Here is a 13,571-nt window from a genome sequence, read left to right on the forward strand (position 1 = left end):
TTTTTAGTAGTGGCTGGGGTTTTTTTCCGCCTTTACACGTCATCATCCTGCTGGAATGTCAGGATGTCCTGTATGTTAGCGCTACGCTGGATGTACACACGTCGGCCTCTGTGGTAAACACATTAAAAGAAACACTGCGGTCCAGTTCACTCAAGTTCAGCCTTACAGCTTGAAACTTTGTTGCCTGTGTTACAAATACTTCTTCACTAAACACCTACAAATTAAAAGCATTTAACCAATGAACTGCTGCAGTCAGTCAGGATGCGTCACACAAAAGTTATTTACAAGGGATTGCAAACTGTGGCGGTGTCCACAAGTGAAAGTTGGAGATAAATTTGAGAGCAAGTGCTCATGCATGCTCATTAGTGGTTGTTTCTTTGGGTTACTTAAACTTGTCTGGTGTGTGAAGGAAGCTAAAATCATGTTACAAGCTGCAGCTTGCATGTTTAAGGGTTGGAGTAACAAAGCCAGAGACGCTAAAGGTTCCTTTGCTACTATTGCTGCTGCTACTAATGTCAGTTTTTTGCTTAGATTTAAGTGATTGTGCAGTATTTATTGCTTTTTAATGAGTTACCCGTCACGGTTCGAGTCACGTTCATTTATATAAATGTTTAGAAAGTGCTGGATACTGCAGGAAACTGCTAGAATATTATGTAAGAAATAATTATAGGCTGTATTGTTGGGGCTGGTTTCACGTCATGCTTTCATAATTTGTCATAATGATTGTGGTTTGAAAAAAAAGTTCAGTGTAATTAATCCTGCAGAAATCCTGAACACAAATAAACAGAGGAACAAATTCTTAATAAACGGGTTAAATGGATAGCTTACAGTTTATTTCTCTCACTCTCTCACAGACGATGGAAAGATCTTTCACGGCAGCGGAGTCGGAGATGCTTTTGGTCCTCGCTGCTTCAAAGGTGACATCATGGGCTGCGGCATCATGTTCCCACGAGACTACATCCTGGACGGGGAAGGTGAGAGGAAAACTGCAATTACAGTGTCACTCATTAAAGAGTTTTGTTTGTCCTGAACACACCTCCGTGATTGTATCGAAGCCGTCATCTAAGCTGGTTATTTAAATAAACAAGTGAAACAATTGCTTGATAGTATTTCATAAGGGCAAGAATCAGGCGTGCAGAAGGCGACTGGTTCACAGTCGTGTACCTGTTCCAGTCTTAAACATTCCAATTTCGTGCATTTTTTAGGTAACAGAATGGACAAACTAATGCACTTATTGCCACTACAGAATCAGGTCTGTTTTTGATGCTTTAAGGCAGCGGTCCCCAACCTTTTTTGCACCACGGACCGGTTTATGCCTGACAATATTTTCACGGACCGGCCTTTAAGGTGTCGCAGATAAATACAACAAAATAAAACTAGTACTGGTACCGAAAAAAAGAAGATTTATTCATAACACACGTGAAAAGACCCAGGAAAACCGAGTTAACGATAAAAACGATAACAAAATAACGCTGAAAACCATACATTTCACACCTGAGCCTCAACTCTCGTGGCCTGGTACCAAACGACTCACGCACCGGTACCGGTCCGAGGCCCAGGGGTTGGGGACCGCTGCTTTAAGGGGCTCAGGATCTCAGCCAGTTAGTGTAACTTTGGCAGACAGAGATTCATGTTGACTGAATCTTTTAATGATATTATGAACTGCTGATGATGAAATCCCATATTAGATTATTTTCCCACACAGGTTTGAATGGTGACCCCTCTTTGTGTCTGTTTTTACACCCTATCACACTGTTGATCTTTTGCAATTTAATTTCAAACATTAAATTGCTGGCCTGGGAACGCCATGGTGTTCCCCCGGGCGAGGTGGCTGGGGAGAGGGAGGTCTGGGCCTCTTTGCTTAGGCTGCTGCCCCCGCGACCCGGCCCCGGATAAAGCGGATGAAGATGGATGGATGGACATTATAAGATTTCTGCCAGCTGTTATTAGTTTTACAACTTCTATATTTTGTTATATTCTCAGTTCTTCTTACTGTAGCATTTTCATTATTTTTTCTAAACTTTGCATTTAATTTTTATTTACATTTTGTTCAGTTTCCCAGGATTTTTGTATGTACTGCTATTAAGAAATGTGTTGCACGTGAAAGAAATAATATTCAAACTTACAAGTGGCCTCAGACAGCAGCTTATGTCATCTAACCATATCTGTCTCATCACACTGTGTTAACTGACCTTAGGTTTTATTAGGGAATGACTGTGAAGTACAGCCTCTTCTTAACCCCACAGTGTGTGCTTTATCGTCAGGTGACACAGATGACTGGGATCGACTGGACATCCGCCCAGGTCACGCCAGCGTCCAGAATGTTCTGTACCTGAATGACGAGGAGGAGGAGGAGGAGGGGGAGGATGGAGAGGAGGCGGGAGAACAGGAACAGGAGGGCAGGAAGGTCACGGTGAGGAACAGTTTTAAACACAACCTTGTTTAATTTTTGCTGTATATATGTAAGGTGAGGGATGTGTGTTCAGGGTCTTTGGCCTGGGGCGGGGGGGATATTCACTGCTGCGCTTGGTTAATGAACCCCAGTGATACTTATTGTGAAGAACAGATAGAATAGCAGAGCTCTGTGCTGATGCAGGTGCAACAAAAACCTTTCGCGTTTTTTTTTTTTGGTACCTTTTGGAGCAGTTTAAGTAGTAACATCCCCGAGGATTGTACCGAGGTTTTGGTGATTGAAGTGTTTTTAGAGCTCTTCTTTGAGGAGTCTTGGTGCATGCTCAATCATCCAGGTAAGGGAATCCCCAAAATTGATTCTGTTCATCTGGAAGTAGCGTTTGCAGTGGGAGAAATGTTTTATCACTCATTCAGTCTGAGCTGACTGCAGGTTTCCACAACCTTATAAACAGTACATTTGCTCAATGACTGAAACTAGCACCACTGACGAAGAACGGGCTGTGAGGTCAGTTTCTTGATCATTAATATGCAAATTGTCATGACCTTTGATCAACAGCCACTGATCAATGACAATTGACCAATGGCCATGAGTTGGGAAATGTCTGCAATCACAGCATTGTAAGATGGCGAAAGATGTACCCTTAGGCCTCCTCCTCGATTCAGAGATGGTCTTTCCCTTTTCCTTGACTCTCCGCTCAAACCAGCGTTCCTCCCTGTCCATGATGTGTGCGCTCAGAGTGTCCACGGGCCTGTAGGTGTAAATAGACTGCAGAGTCCTGGCCTAACGAGGTGGCTCTTATGTGTTGTGCCATCCGCTTAGCCAGAGGTTGTTTGGTTTCCCCGATGTATAAATCCTGGCAATCCTCCTGGCACTTAACGGCGTACACTATGCTACTCTGTTTGTGTCGGGGGACCCGATCCTGCACGATCTGATATGGTCATGTTGGTGTTGTTCCCAGATCATCATACTAAATGTTGTTCCAGGATCAACATTGCAAGTGACCAATCAGAATGTTATGACGTCATACTTTTGCAACTTCGGGAAAAATCGCCGTAAAACCAAAAACTGTACTTGAGCTGCGAGAAACCGCCTCTGTCCGCCGATCAATGGACCCTGACCCTAACCCTAACCCTTTAATAAACAGTAAGCAGAACTGATATTGTCCTTGCAACATTGGAATTTCATAAATGCACGAATGGCTTGGTGCGCAAAAGAATAACGTCACAACAATGTGATTGGTCACTTGCGATGTGGAACAACATTTTCATGATGATCTGGGAACAACACCAACACGACGATATCAGATCATCCCCCGATCCTTGGGGTGGACCAATTTTTGGTGCAGTGTGTTTTGGGGTTTAAAAGCCACAGAGACAATGTTTAGAGAAAATGTGTCTCCGTCGGTACTCCTGACACATATTTCAGGAGTATTTCATATGCCATTGATCTGTGGTTGTTGATCGGTGGTCATGACAATTTGCATATCAAAACTGACCTCACAGCCCGTTGTTTGTCAGTGGTGCTAGTTTCAGTCATTGAGCAGATGTACTGTTTATAAGGTTGGGGAAACCTGCAGTCAGCTGACACTGAAGAAGTCACTTGGATGAGTGACGAAATGTTTCTCCTACATCCAGATGAACAGAATCAAGTTTTTGGGATCTTCTTTGAGGAGCACTTCTCGTGCTCTGGTTTCTCCGACTATTGACTAACATGCTAGGTTAAAGCTGCCTCTATCAGCCCATTAAATTCTTGCAAAAGAGATTATTAATCCAAAGAGTTTCACTTCCTGGTTAAACAAATAATAAATGAAGTACAGGTCAAGACCTTTGCACATAGACATTAACTAGCTTGATTTGAGCCTTCAATTCAATGGAACAACGGGCTCATTTAGTGCTTTTACAGTTTTTCGTTTCACTTTAATAAACAATCAATAAACATTTCATATTACGTTCTTACAAATATTGTAATTTACCCATTTTACTTTTATCTCACATCCATGCGTGTACTTGTACAGAGTATATTTTCCACTTTCTTTTTCCACTTCTGTATTTTCTTCTCAAGTTTGATCTTAAATGCCCTAAAGTGTTAAATTGAACTTGTTTATACCTGCAGACATCCTTAAGTACAGTAATGGAAGATGACCGTGGGTGCTGGGAGGAGTTTTTAGATCATGAGCTCTGCTGCAAAAGCTTGGTATTGTGCCTGTGATTGCCTGAGCATTCATGCTGCTATACATGATTTATCACAGCTATGATGTTTTCCACTTGCCAGCAAGAACCATAGAAGTCTGAACAAGTATCCAAAGTCAGCATTGTTGCAGTAAGATCTGAATTAATGTTGATTCTGGGAATTAAGAAGGCGGTATATACTTGTTTGTGTCTGATTTCACATGTCAACCAGCCACTATGGGAAACCAACTGAATGTGTAAGTGTGAACACTGAGGTGGTGACCATCTTTGAGATAACGCATGACCTCTCACTAGCTAGACTAGTGGCAGGACTTCCTGTCCCAAATTCCTTTTGTAAGTGCAGATCCCGAGTCATAAAAATCGATCTTTTGGCAGCAGTAAGAGCTGCAGCAGATAGTTTGGCTCCAAATGGATTACATGAAGACGCAGAAAATGCTGAGACAAACTAAAACTTCAGATAAGTTGTGACAAACTTTCCAAGATGCTAGAGGAACAACCTACCCTCTTATACACTGAAAAATGCTCGTCCTTATTGAAGATAACTGATTAGAAATTAGGTGGTGGCCACTGCAAATTTTCTTTTTTCTATTTACAAGAAACCGAGGTACTTAAAATCCTCCAGTCGGGGAAGCAACTCGTCCACGACCCGGGCACTTCATCCTTTTTCCGGCTGAGGAAAAGGCTAGGTAGTGACCGAAAGAATGAGATGGTGGATACAAGTTGCGGAAATAGGCTTTCTTAGGTTGATTGGCCTATCTTTTAGAGATGGGGTAAGGAGTTTAGACATGCAAGCAGAGAGAGGCTGAGAATAGAACCGCTACTCCTAAACATCAAAAGGACTCAGTTGAGGTGGTTTGGGCATGTCCTACCTGGAGAAGGCCCGGGTTAGACCAAGGGCACGCTTGAAAGATTAGCTGGGCTTCTGGGCTCAGGCTGCTCCCCCTTTGACCCGGGCCCCTAATAAGTGTGGACGGGTGTGCGTAGTGCAATTCCTTTAAAGTAAATTGGCTCTTGTTCTCCAAAAACCATGAAAGGTCAGTAAAATGAAAGCTTTTCGATTGATTGAAGCGAACAGAAAACAAGGATACCACTGAGTGACCTATGAGCTGCCTCCTGTGGGGTTCCCTTATTCTTCGCCGCCTTCTTCTTCCCCAGCCTTTTCTTTATTGCCACCTTCCTCGCCACGACCTTCTTTGTCTTCTTTTGGTGCATTACTGCCTCCTCCTCTTTGGTGGTTGTCACCAAAAATGATGGATTTTCCACTTCTTTGCTATTTTGAGGTTGCTCAGTATTACAGCTCTTCCTGAACCACTGCCGCCCTGCCAAAGTTATTATGGTTAAACTAAACTACTAAACTATTGAAAAAAAATTAACTGAAACAGTTTTGTGAACTTGAAAATACAAATAAAAAAAACTAAAATTATAGAGGAAAGATTCTGGGATTTCTGATTTTTGTTATTACAAACTGATTAGGGATTGATGGATCTTGTGATTGAGGCTTTGGATGTCTATAAGACAGATCTTTACTGTTTTTCTTCAATATACAAAACTACAAAATACAAAACTATAATAACTCTGCCGTCCACTTCAGTAGACTTTCTACATTATTGTGTTTTTGACCTAATCTCTCGTTCCATAACATTTCTTTCTTTTCTTTAATGAATTTGCTACATAATGAAAAACATGCTTTATTGATGTTTTCTTATCATGAATAAAGTAGTCTCTATGTCCAATCCAGAGTCTGCTAATTACGAGTTTGACTCTTCCATTGATCACTATGTTTCTTGATATTACAAAAATTTTATTTTGCACTGAATATAAATTCCTTGCTGTTGTACTGCTGTCCCAGTTAAGTTGACACTCTCCATCTTTGTCCTTATGGATATTTTAATATTTAATTCTGTGTGAGCTTTTTTGATCGTGACTTTTACCAGTTTGTTCGACCTCTCGTTGCCCGGAATCCACACATGTGCTGGAACCCACATAAGTGCTATTCCCTTCCTGTGTCCTTGGCACCGGAGCGCTCCCCTCCCTGGCCTTAAGTACTCTGGCCTAATTGCTGAGGAGAATCAGCTACACAGAAAGGTGGCACCTAAGGCTGGGAAGCGTTGAAGACACACCCACAAAGGCAAAATCACAGCAGGCCCTGCTCGAGCCGTATCAGTTAGGTTTTTTTAAAAAAAAAGGTAAAAATGGCACCTACCACTTCTTTAAAGAGCTGCTTGCTTGCTTAGCTGACTTTTCCCTGGTGAATAGTCTGAACATCATATGTGCTACAGACACAAAATATGCTTCCAATTGAAATATATCCATTTCAGAGTCACAAAAAATGAGTATTCAAGTCCATGAAAATAACAAATAGATTGCTTTTTATTGTGTGTGTGCGATTTCTTTACATTTTGCTATCAGCCCTGGCGCCCTGCTTGTCATCTGTTTTTCTCTTAAAGGAATCACTCTAATTTAGCATAAATCAGTGGCTCTCAGTTTTTGGGTAGCCGACAATGAGGTGGAAAAAAAGGAAGTGAAACAAGGGGGAATAAATACGTGGAGTGGTGGGGGAAGTGAACTAGTGATTGAGACCACAAAAATTTCAGCAAAGTGTTTAACAAACCCATAAAGCAAATGAGAATTAAGATTACACAAACTTCTTTTTGCCACTAGAAGAGTCACCACCTGCTGGCCACTGGAAAGAATGCAAGTTTATTTAAATATACATTAGGTTCACTTTTCAGACCCTCAGGCTATTCTTGTCTCCGTATAATAATTGAATACAGCTTTGGATAATTTTCTTTAAGTAACTGAGGCACAAATCATGCGCAGTGTTTTGGATTGTTGATTGTTGGTGAACTCTTGTAAACAGAAATTTGTGTGTATATTTTGTTAAAACCTACCCTGAGGACTTCAGCGTGTATATCCATGAAGCTTAAAAAATGCAGAGCAGGTTTACATATTATAAGAGTTAAAGCATATATATGTCCTGTATTTTTTTCTCGAATGTATTCCTCCTCGTCTCCTCTGCCCTTCACTCTCCTGTTCGTGACTCAATGTCCCATTTTATGTGGGATTGATACAGAAAAAATGTCCCACATTTTGATTGGTTCTATTTTTAAAAGGTTGAACACATTTTACTAGAAATGGGTGGCCCAAAGACGACTAAGAGACAGAAAAGACCCAGAAATACACTCATCTGCCACTTTGTTGGATAAATCTTGTCAGGTTGTCCTTTCAAAGCTGCCCCAATTCTTCATGCAATTCTGGGAGATGTTGGTTCATACAGACATGATAACGTCACGCAGATGCTGGAGTTTTGTTTGGTTGCACATCCATGATGCGAATCTCCCATTCTACCACATCTCTAATGTGCTGTATTGGATTGAGAGCTGGTGACTGTGGAGGCCATCTGAGTACAGTGAACTCATTGTCCCGAGCTTTGTAATACATCATCCTGCAGGAAGTAGACGCAGACGATGGGTACGCTGTGGTCATGATGGAATGCAACAATGTTCAGGTCGGCTGTGGTGTCTCCACCATTACACCATCAGCCTGAACCGCTGATAAGAGGCAGGATTGATTTCATGTTGCTTTTGCCAAATTGTGACCCATCCATCCAAATGCAGAAATCAAGGCTCATCAGACCAGGTTGTTGTCTACTTTTTGTGAGCCTGTGTGAACTGTTGCCTTAGATTCCTGTTCTCAGTTGACAGGAGTACACCCTGTGTGGTCTTCTGCTGCTGTAGCAAAACAGCTCATGGATCAGTATGTTGCACGATCAGAAATGATACTAACAAGTGGTTATTTAAAGTTGCTGTTGTTGTCTTATGAGCTCAAAGGAGTTTGTTAATTCCCCTCTGACATCTGGCAACAACAAGGCTTTTTCATCAAGATAAATGATGCTCACTTCAAGGAGGAGCATCACTATGGCATAAATGCAAGTCTGTTAAATAGTTAAAGCATCTAATATGTCAGTTTTTGTTTCTGGGTACAAACGTTTACGTTTTCCCTGTATCCAAAGAATTTTTATTTTTTTGTTAGACTCGTTTTCTGTTTTAATAAGGATTACCAAAGGTTTATTAAACCTAGCAACAATCATGATGTGTAAACATCTGGTCAGCGGTGTAAGGCGATGCATGGAGGAGATGTATGTGCAGAACCAAATCAAGAAAACAGTGGTGCTGCGGCAGTAGACGGCACAGACACCGTCACAGGAGCGGAGACGAGGTGTGATTTGAGCCCTGAGCACTTGCCAGGTGTTCCTCATTTCCTGTAGTCTCCACCATCACACAAGAAACTCCTGCAAAAAGCCCTGGAACCGTAACACTCAGCACGTCTCACGTTGTCCCACCAAAACGTCCTCTTTGTCCCTCGTTTGTGTCGTATGAATCTGGCTGCTCAGCCTCTAACCTGCGACTCCATCTCAGTACACCACCATGATGGTCGTGTTCTGTTTTGGTTCCTCTCCCCTCTGAGTGCATCTAAGGAATGAAGACATCCTTCAGGATGAGATTATAGAGAAATGATGGCACATTGGTGCTTTCCTTGCTGCATTAGCGCCACCTGTTGATCAGTCGAGCAGTGTGAACCAAGAGAGAACCGTTAGAAAACATTCCCGAGGAGAAAAATATCTCTCCTCAGCGTTCAAAAAACTCCTCGAGGTACCTTTAACCTATTTATTTTCTGGCAGCTCTTCACGGAGCGCACTTCGCAGCGGGATCTCGGTCATTATTTTATATTACTTACAACAGCAGAAACCGCAGCGACTTGCCTCACAATGATTACTTTCATATTCGTGTGTAACACGGCTCCTGTGGGAGCCATCACCGCGGCCTGCATATTGCAACCCACACGCGTGCGCCGTCTCACCACGCCTCACTGTAATGTGCACCCAGCAGCTCTCCGTACGCTCTAACCATCTAACCACTTCATGTTCCAACTGTTGTTTTTTTTATTGTTTTAATTACTGCAGTTCTTTACTCTGTCTTGACTCGTAGCTGCTCGGCTCGCTCGCCTGCACCGTTGTGCAAGCGGAGGCCGAGAGGTCACCGAGCGGGTGTGAGCACGGAAAACGCAAGTGGGTGAGAATAGAACGGCGTAATCCATGGATCTGTCAATGTTTACTCAGCAGGACACGTTTAAGTCTCAATGCACCGCTCCTTAACGTTACACTGCACCGCCACGCCGCTGTTGTTCAGGCTAACGAAGTATGTTTCCCTCAGCCTTCATCTCTAATTAAATAGGCTAAGCCGTTCTTTTTCGAGTGGGTGGTGCAGTAAATGTTTGATATGTGACTCAGTCTGATTTTTAGAAGACGCAAACTCGCCAGTACTTTGCTTGTTGGTTTAGTGTGTCGGTATTTGCTCTCAGACTTGGAAAGAAGCCCTCGGTATTAGGATTGAAAAGCTTGTTGATGTTCTTTTGAGAGCAGCTGGATAATGTTTGATCACTTGCTGATTTAGTAGAGACATGTACTGTAAATACTGACCCCCCCCCCTTACCATCGAGAATCCAGACATTACCCTGTCACCCATTTGTTTAACAATATTTCCTAACTGCACATAATTCCTGTTTACAACTGGCACGCTGAGTGCTCTCAAATTTTAGTATCGGCGATTATGTGAAGACTTTCCTTTCACAACCAATCATTCGAGCGCTCCATCAGCAAAAGGCTCACGTGTGTGTTTTAACTGTTTGATGCCCTGCAGGTGTTTTTCACGAGGAATGGGAAGCTCATGGGCCGGAGGGAGATGGTCGTCCCTCCTGGGGGCCTGTACCCCACCGTGGGGATGCTGAGCAGCGGCGAGAAGGTGAAGGTGGACCTGCATCCCCTCAGCGGATGAGCCCGGGACTCGTGACGCCCTGCAAACAGCCGACTGCGCTGCAGAGCTCACAAACGGTAGCCTAGCATGCTACTAACACTCGCCAGAACGCACTCACTTCAGCTGCACTCATGCACATCGCTGTCGTCTTCCTTCCCCGACTTTTATTTATAAGACTTGTACATTTCACAGCCGTCGCGGCGGACGGCCAGCCTCGCGGCTGTAAAGAAGCAGTGACAGGTCCTACGTGGGCTGTGTAGGTTACAGAGTACTTGCTGCAGGAATACACGGCAGCACCTCAAAGCGAGAAACTCCAGAGAGACATTTAACTGTTAATTCTATGCAATCTGCACTGCTGTCGTCCTCTCCTCTAACCTCCTCCTGCATGCAGTGTGCGTCTGTAATACTGAGCTGTTAAATCCCTCTCATGAGGTCTGGCACACTTAGTTTATTTCATTTGTCACAACCCCAAGCAAAGCAGAGCAAGGCCAACAGTTGTGCCGAGTCAGAGCTCGTTCGCAGTTTATGTGTCAGGGAATAGACACCCCCCCCCTCCTCTTCACCTCCTCTCTCCTTGCCACTCTCCTTTTCTTTGTGTCTCTCACTCTCTTTCCCAACCTCTCCTCATCCTCTCTCTGGGTGAGGGTGCCCTCCTCTGAGCGATCGGAGACCTGCTGTTGCCCCACCTCGCTCGCTGCTCTCCCAGAGCTGGCTGCAAGTCAGCAGCGGATCTGTCTCAGACGTGCATTAACATTCATTTTTTTTGCTTTTTGTTTTTTTGAATCTGGATTATTGCAAGTACGGTAAACACAACCAAACATAAGACGCTGCCACTGAGCAGCACAGACGTTTCCTCAGAGCGGATGAAAAGCTTTGTGAGTGTTTTGTAGTGAGATTACAAATGAAAATATATATATATAAAAAAAACATGTCAGGTATATTTTCTATGAGGAATCTGTGAAATATACTTTTCAGTTTATCTTCTATGTCAGAAGTTCAGGGAATGCGATTTGTTGCACTTATGTGAAAGGGAAGCTGTTAAGGGAACACATGCACACAGCGGGTGGACAAAAGAACAGAAATAAACAGTGAAATGCTGCCTGATGCGACACAACACACTACAGCCATGACAATAACCGCAAACCTAACAATAACCACAAATAAAACGCCTCTGAAAGGAAAAGCCAACTCTGCAAACCTCACACACAAGCATCAGGCGCAGGGCTGTTGGATTCGATTGCATCACACTGTACTGTAATGTAATATTTTTGTACTCCTTCTGCATGTTTGCCCACTACATGAAGAATTATCTTCATTTTCTTTCCCTCAAACTTTTGAGTGATATCTTTCGAAACAATCTGCTAGTTTCTCTCCCTTTGTGATGTAATATTAACTATATTGATGTTTATTTGCCGTTTGTGCGACATGTCAGAAGAAAAATGTTTTGTCTTTGTGTTTGTGGCCACCAGCACTTTAACAATGTGTTTGTGTGACTGTGCAGAGAGTAGAAGCAGCACCGGGACTCTGTGTCACAAAGTTCGATTCGATTCGATCACTTTTTCTAATTTTGCGCATCCAAATTGTTTTTCTTTCCCTTCTAGTCACCATCTAGCAATGTAATTTAATTAAATTGCTATTAAATGTAATTTAATTTCTATCCTGCTAGTAAAAAAACCCGAAGCAGCAGCTTGCATCAGTTTCTCAGTTGCTCAGAGGGAGAAAAGGTCGCACTTTAGCAATATTTTTCAAGTGATAGAAGGCAGATGTGGTGGCAGACCCGACAGAGCGCTAAAGTTAAAATCTGAGTGAAAGATCACTCCTGACATTTCTTTCTTGACAGCTTGGTGCAAATCCAGGAGAATTCACTTTTGCAATCAGTTTTTGCCTCGAAGCTTTAAAAGTGTTTGTTTTTTCTTAGTTTATCCACACACTGAATCCCTCAGACATCATAAGAAAAGAAGATGTCAACAGTATGTCTCAGTTTATCTATGTGATAACGAAATCCTAAAGTAGGAATTGAAAGAAATCAGTCGGCACAACCCTTTGAGGTTAAATTGTAAGAAAGAAATGTGTAAAATTACAGAAAATAATGTCCTGTAATTATAAAAAAAAACAAAAGAAGTTTTATGTAATTTAATTGTTTATCTATCAGTTAATTACTTTGGTGTAGTATGAATGGCACTGAGGGAGGTCTTTATCAGTCGTAAAAGTCTGAAAACAAAAAAGAAAAAAGGATATATAGTCCAAAACTTTTATCCTCCACTTCTTCCAAAGAAGTACAGACGGCCAGATTGGAGTTTTTGCCAGGCCGAATCTGGCCCCCGGACCTTATGTTTGACTGGATTAGTAAGCGCTGGCTATCCAAAGAGAACGAGACGCAGGTTAAGTTGCACTTTGGGACACAGACTCCGGAGCTGAAGCAATCTGTCGAGTTTGTCGGAGCTGGTTTCCACACATTTCTAATTTATGGTTAAAGGGAGAAAAGTCATGATTGTTATTCTGTATCAGCCAAATCAAACTGAATTCCTCTGCATCTTCCTATTACAACATCTGCATCCCTGTAAAATAAACATTCCTCTGCGCCTTCATAAAAGGTGCAAGCAGCAGGTTTCTTTAGCATGTACACAAAATCATCCACAGGTCACTGCAGACGGTGATGCTAGAAATCTAACGTGATGTAAAACTAATACACAGGGTTACCTATTAAATCACATCTGCTGGAGAGTGCGTGTTTGTATTTAGTCGTCACGTGTTTGTTTGTTTTAGAGCCAATGATATAAAAATGTAATCAGATATTTGTTTTTTCCTTCACATGCAGGGCTGGATAGAGACTTCTAACTAAAAACTGTAAAGCTAGACAGCGCAAAGATACAAACGAGACACCAATGTGGGCGATGTTAGCCACATCTCCGTCCAGGGTTTTGAAGTCGCTTATACTGACGTTTACTCAGTTCATCAGTTTACAAAAAAAGTTATGCGGTTCAACCAAATTAGAGCTAAATGCAGTGAAAGTTTTTGTAGCGTCTCCAAACGTGTTCACCAAGAATTTATGTACCAGTTTAAAAAATAAAAAATTCTTTGCCTTGTTGAATTGCACTATAATGGCCTTGTTCAAACATGTTTAAACGTCAATAAAAGTTTCAGTAATGTAACAAA

The 13,571-nt window shown here is 42.3% G+C and overlaps 1 protein-coding gene across 2 annotated transcripts in view; it reads left to right on the forward strand.

The window, feature by feature from the left end:
* The window catches only part of spryd3 (SPRY domain containing 3), a 74,150-nt gene extending 60,579 nt beyond the window's left edge, over nucleotides 1–13,571 (forward strand). For both annotated transcript variants that reach the window (XM_087833767.1, XM_087833768.1), the window contains 3 exons: nucleotides 855–974; nucleotides 2,265–2,413; nucleotides 10,302–13,571. In XM_087833767.1, the coding sequence (XP_087689893.1) occupies nucleotides 855–974; nucleotides 2,265–2,413; nucleotides 10,302–10,436 (404 nt within the window). In that variant the 3' untranslated portion in view covers nucleotides 10,437–13,571. The remainder of the gene's footprint in view (nucleotides 1–854; nucleotides 975–2,264; nucleotides 2,414–10,301) is intronic.

The sequence above is a fragment of the Neolamprologus brichardi genome, chromosome 20 (genome assembly GCF_056152115.1).
Source record: "Neolamprologus brichardi isolate AB-2024 chromosome 20, ASM5615211v1, whole genome shotgun sequence".
In the NCBI taxonomy this organism is placed as follows: domain Eukaryota; kingdom Metazoa; phylum Chordata; class Actinopteri; order Cichliformes; family Cichlidae; genus Neolamprologus; species Neolamprologus brichardi.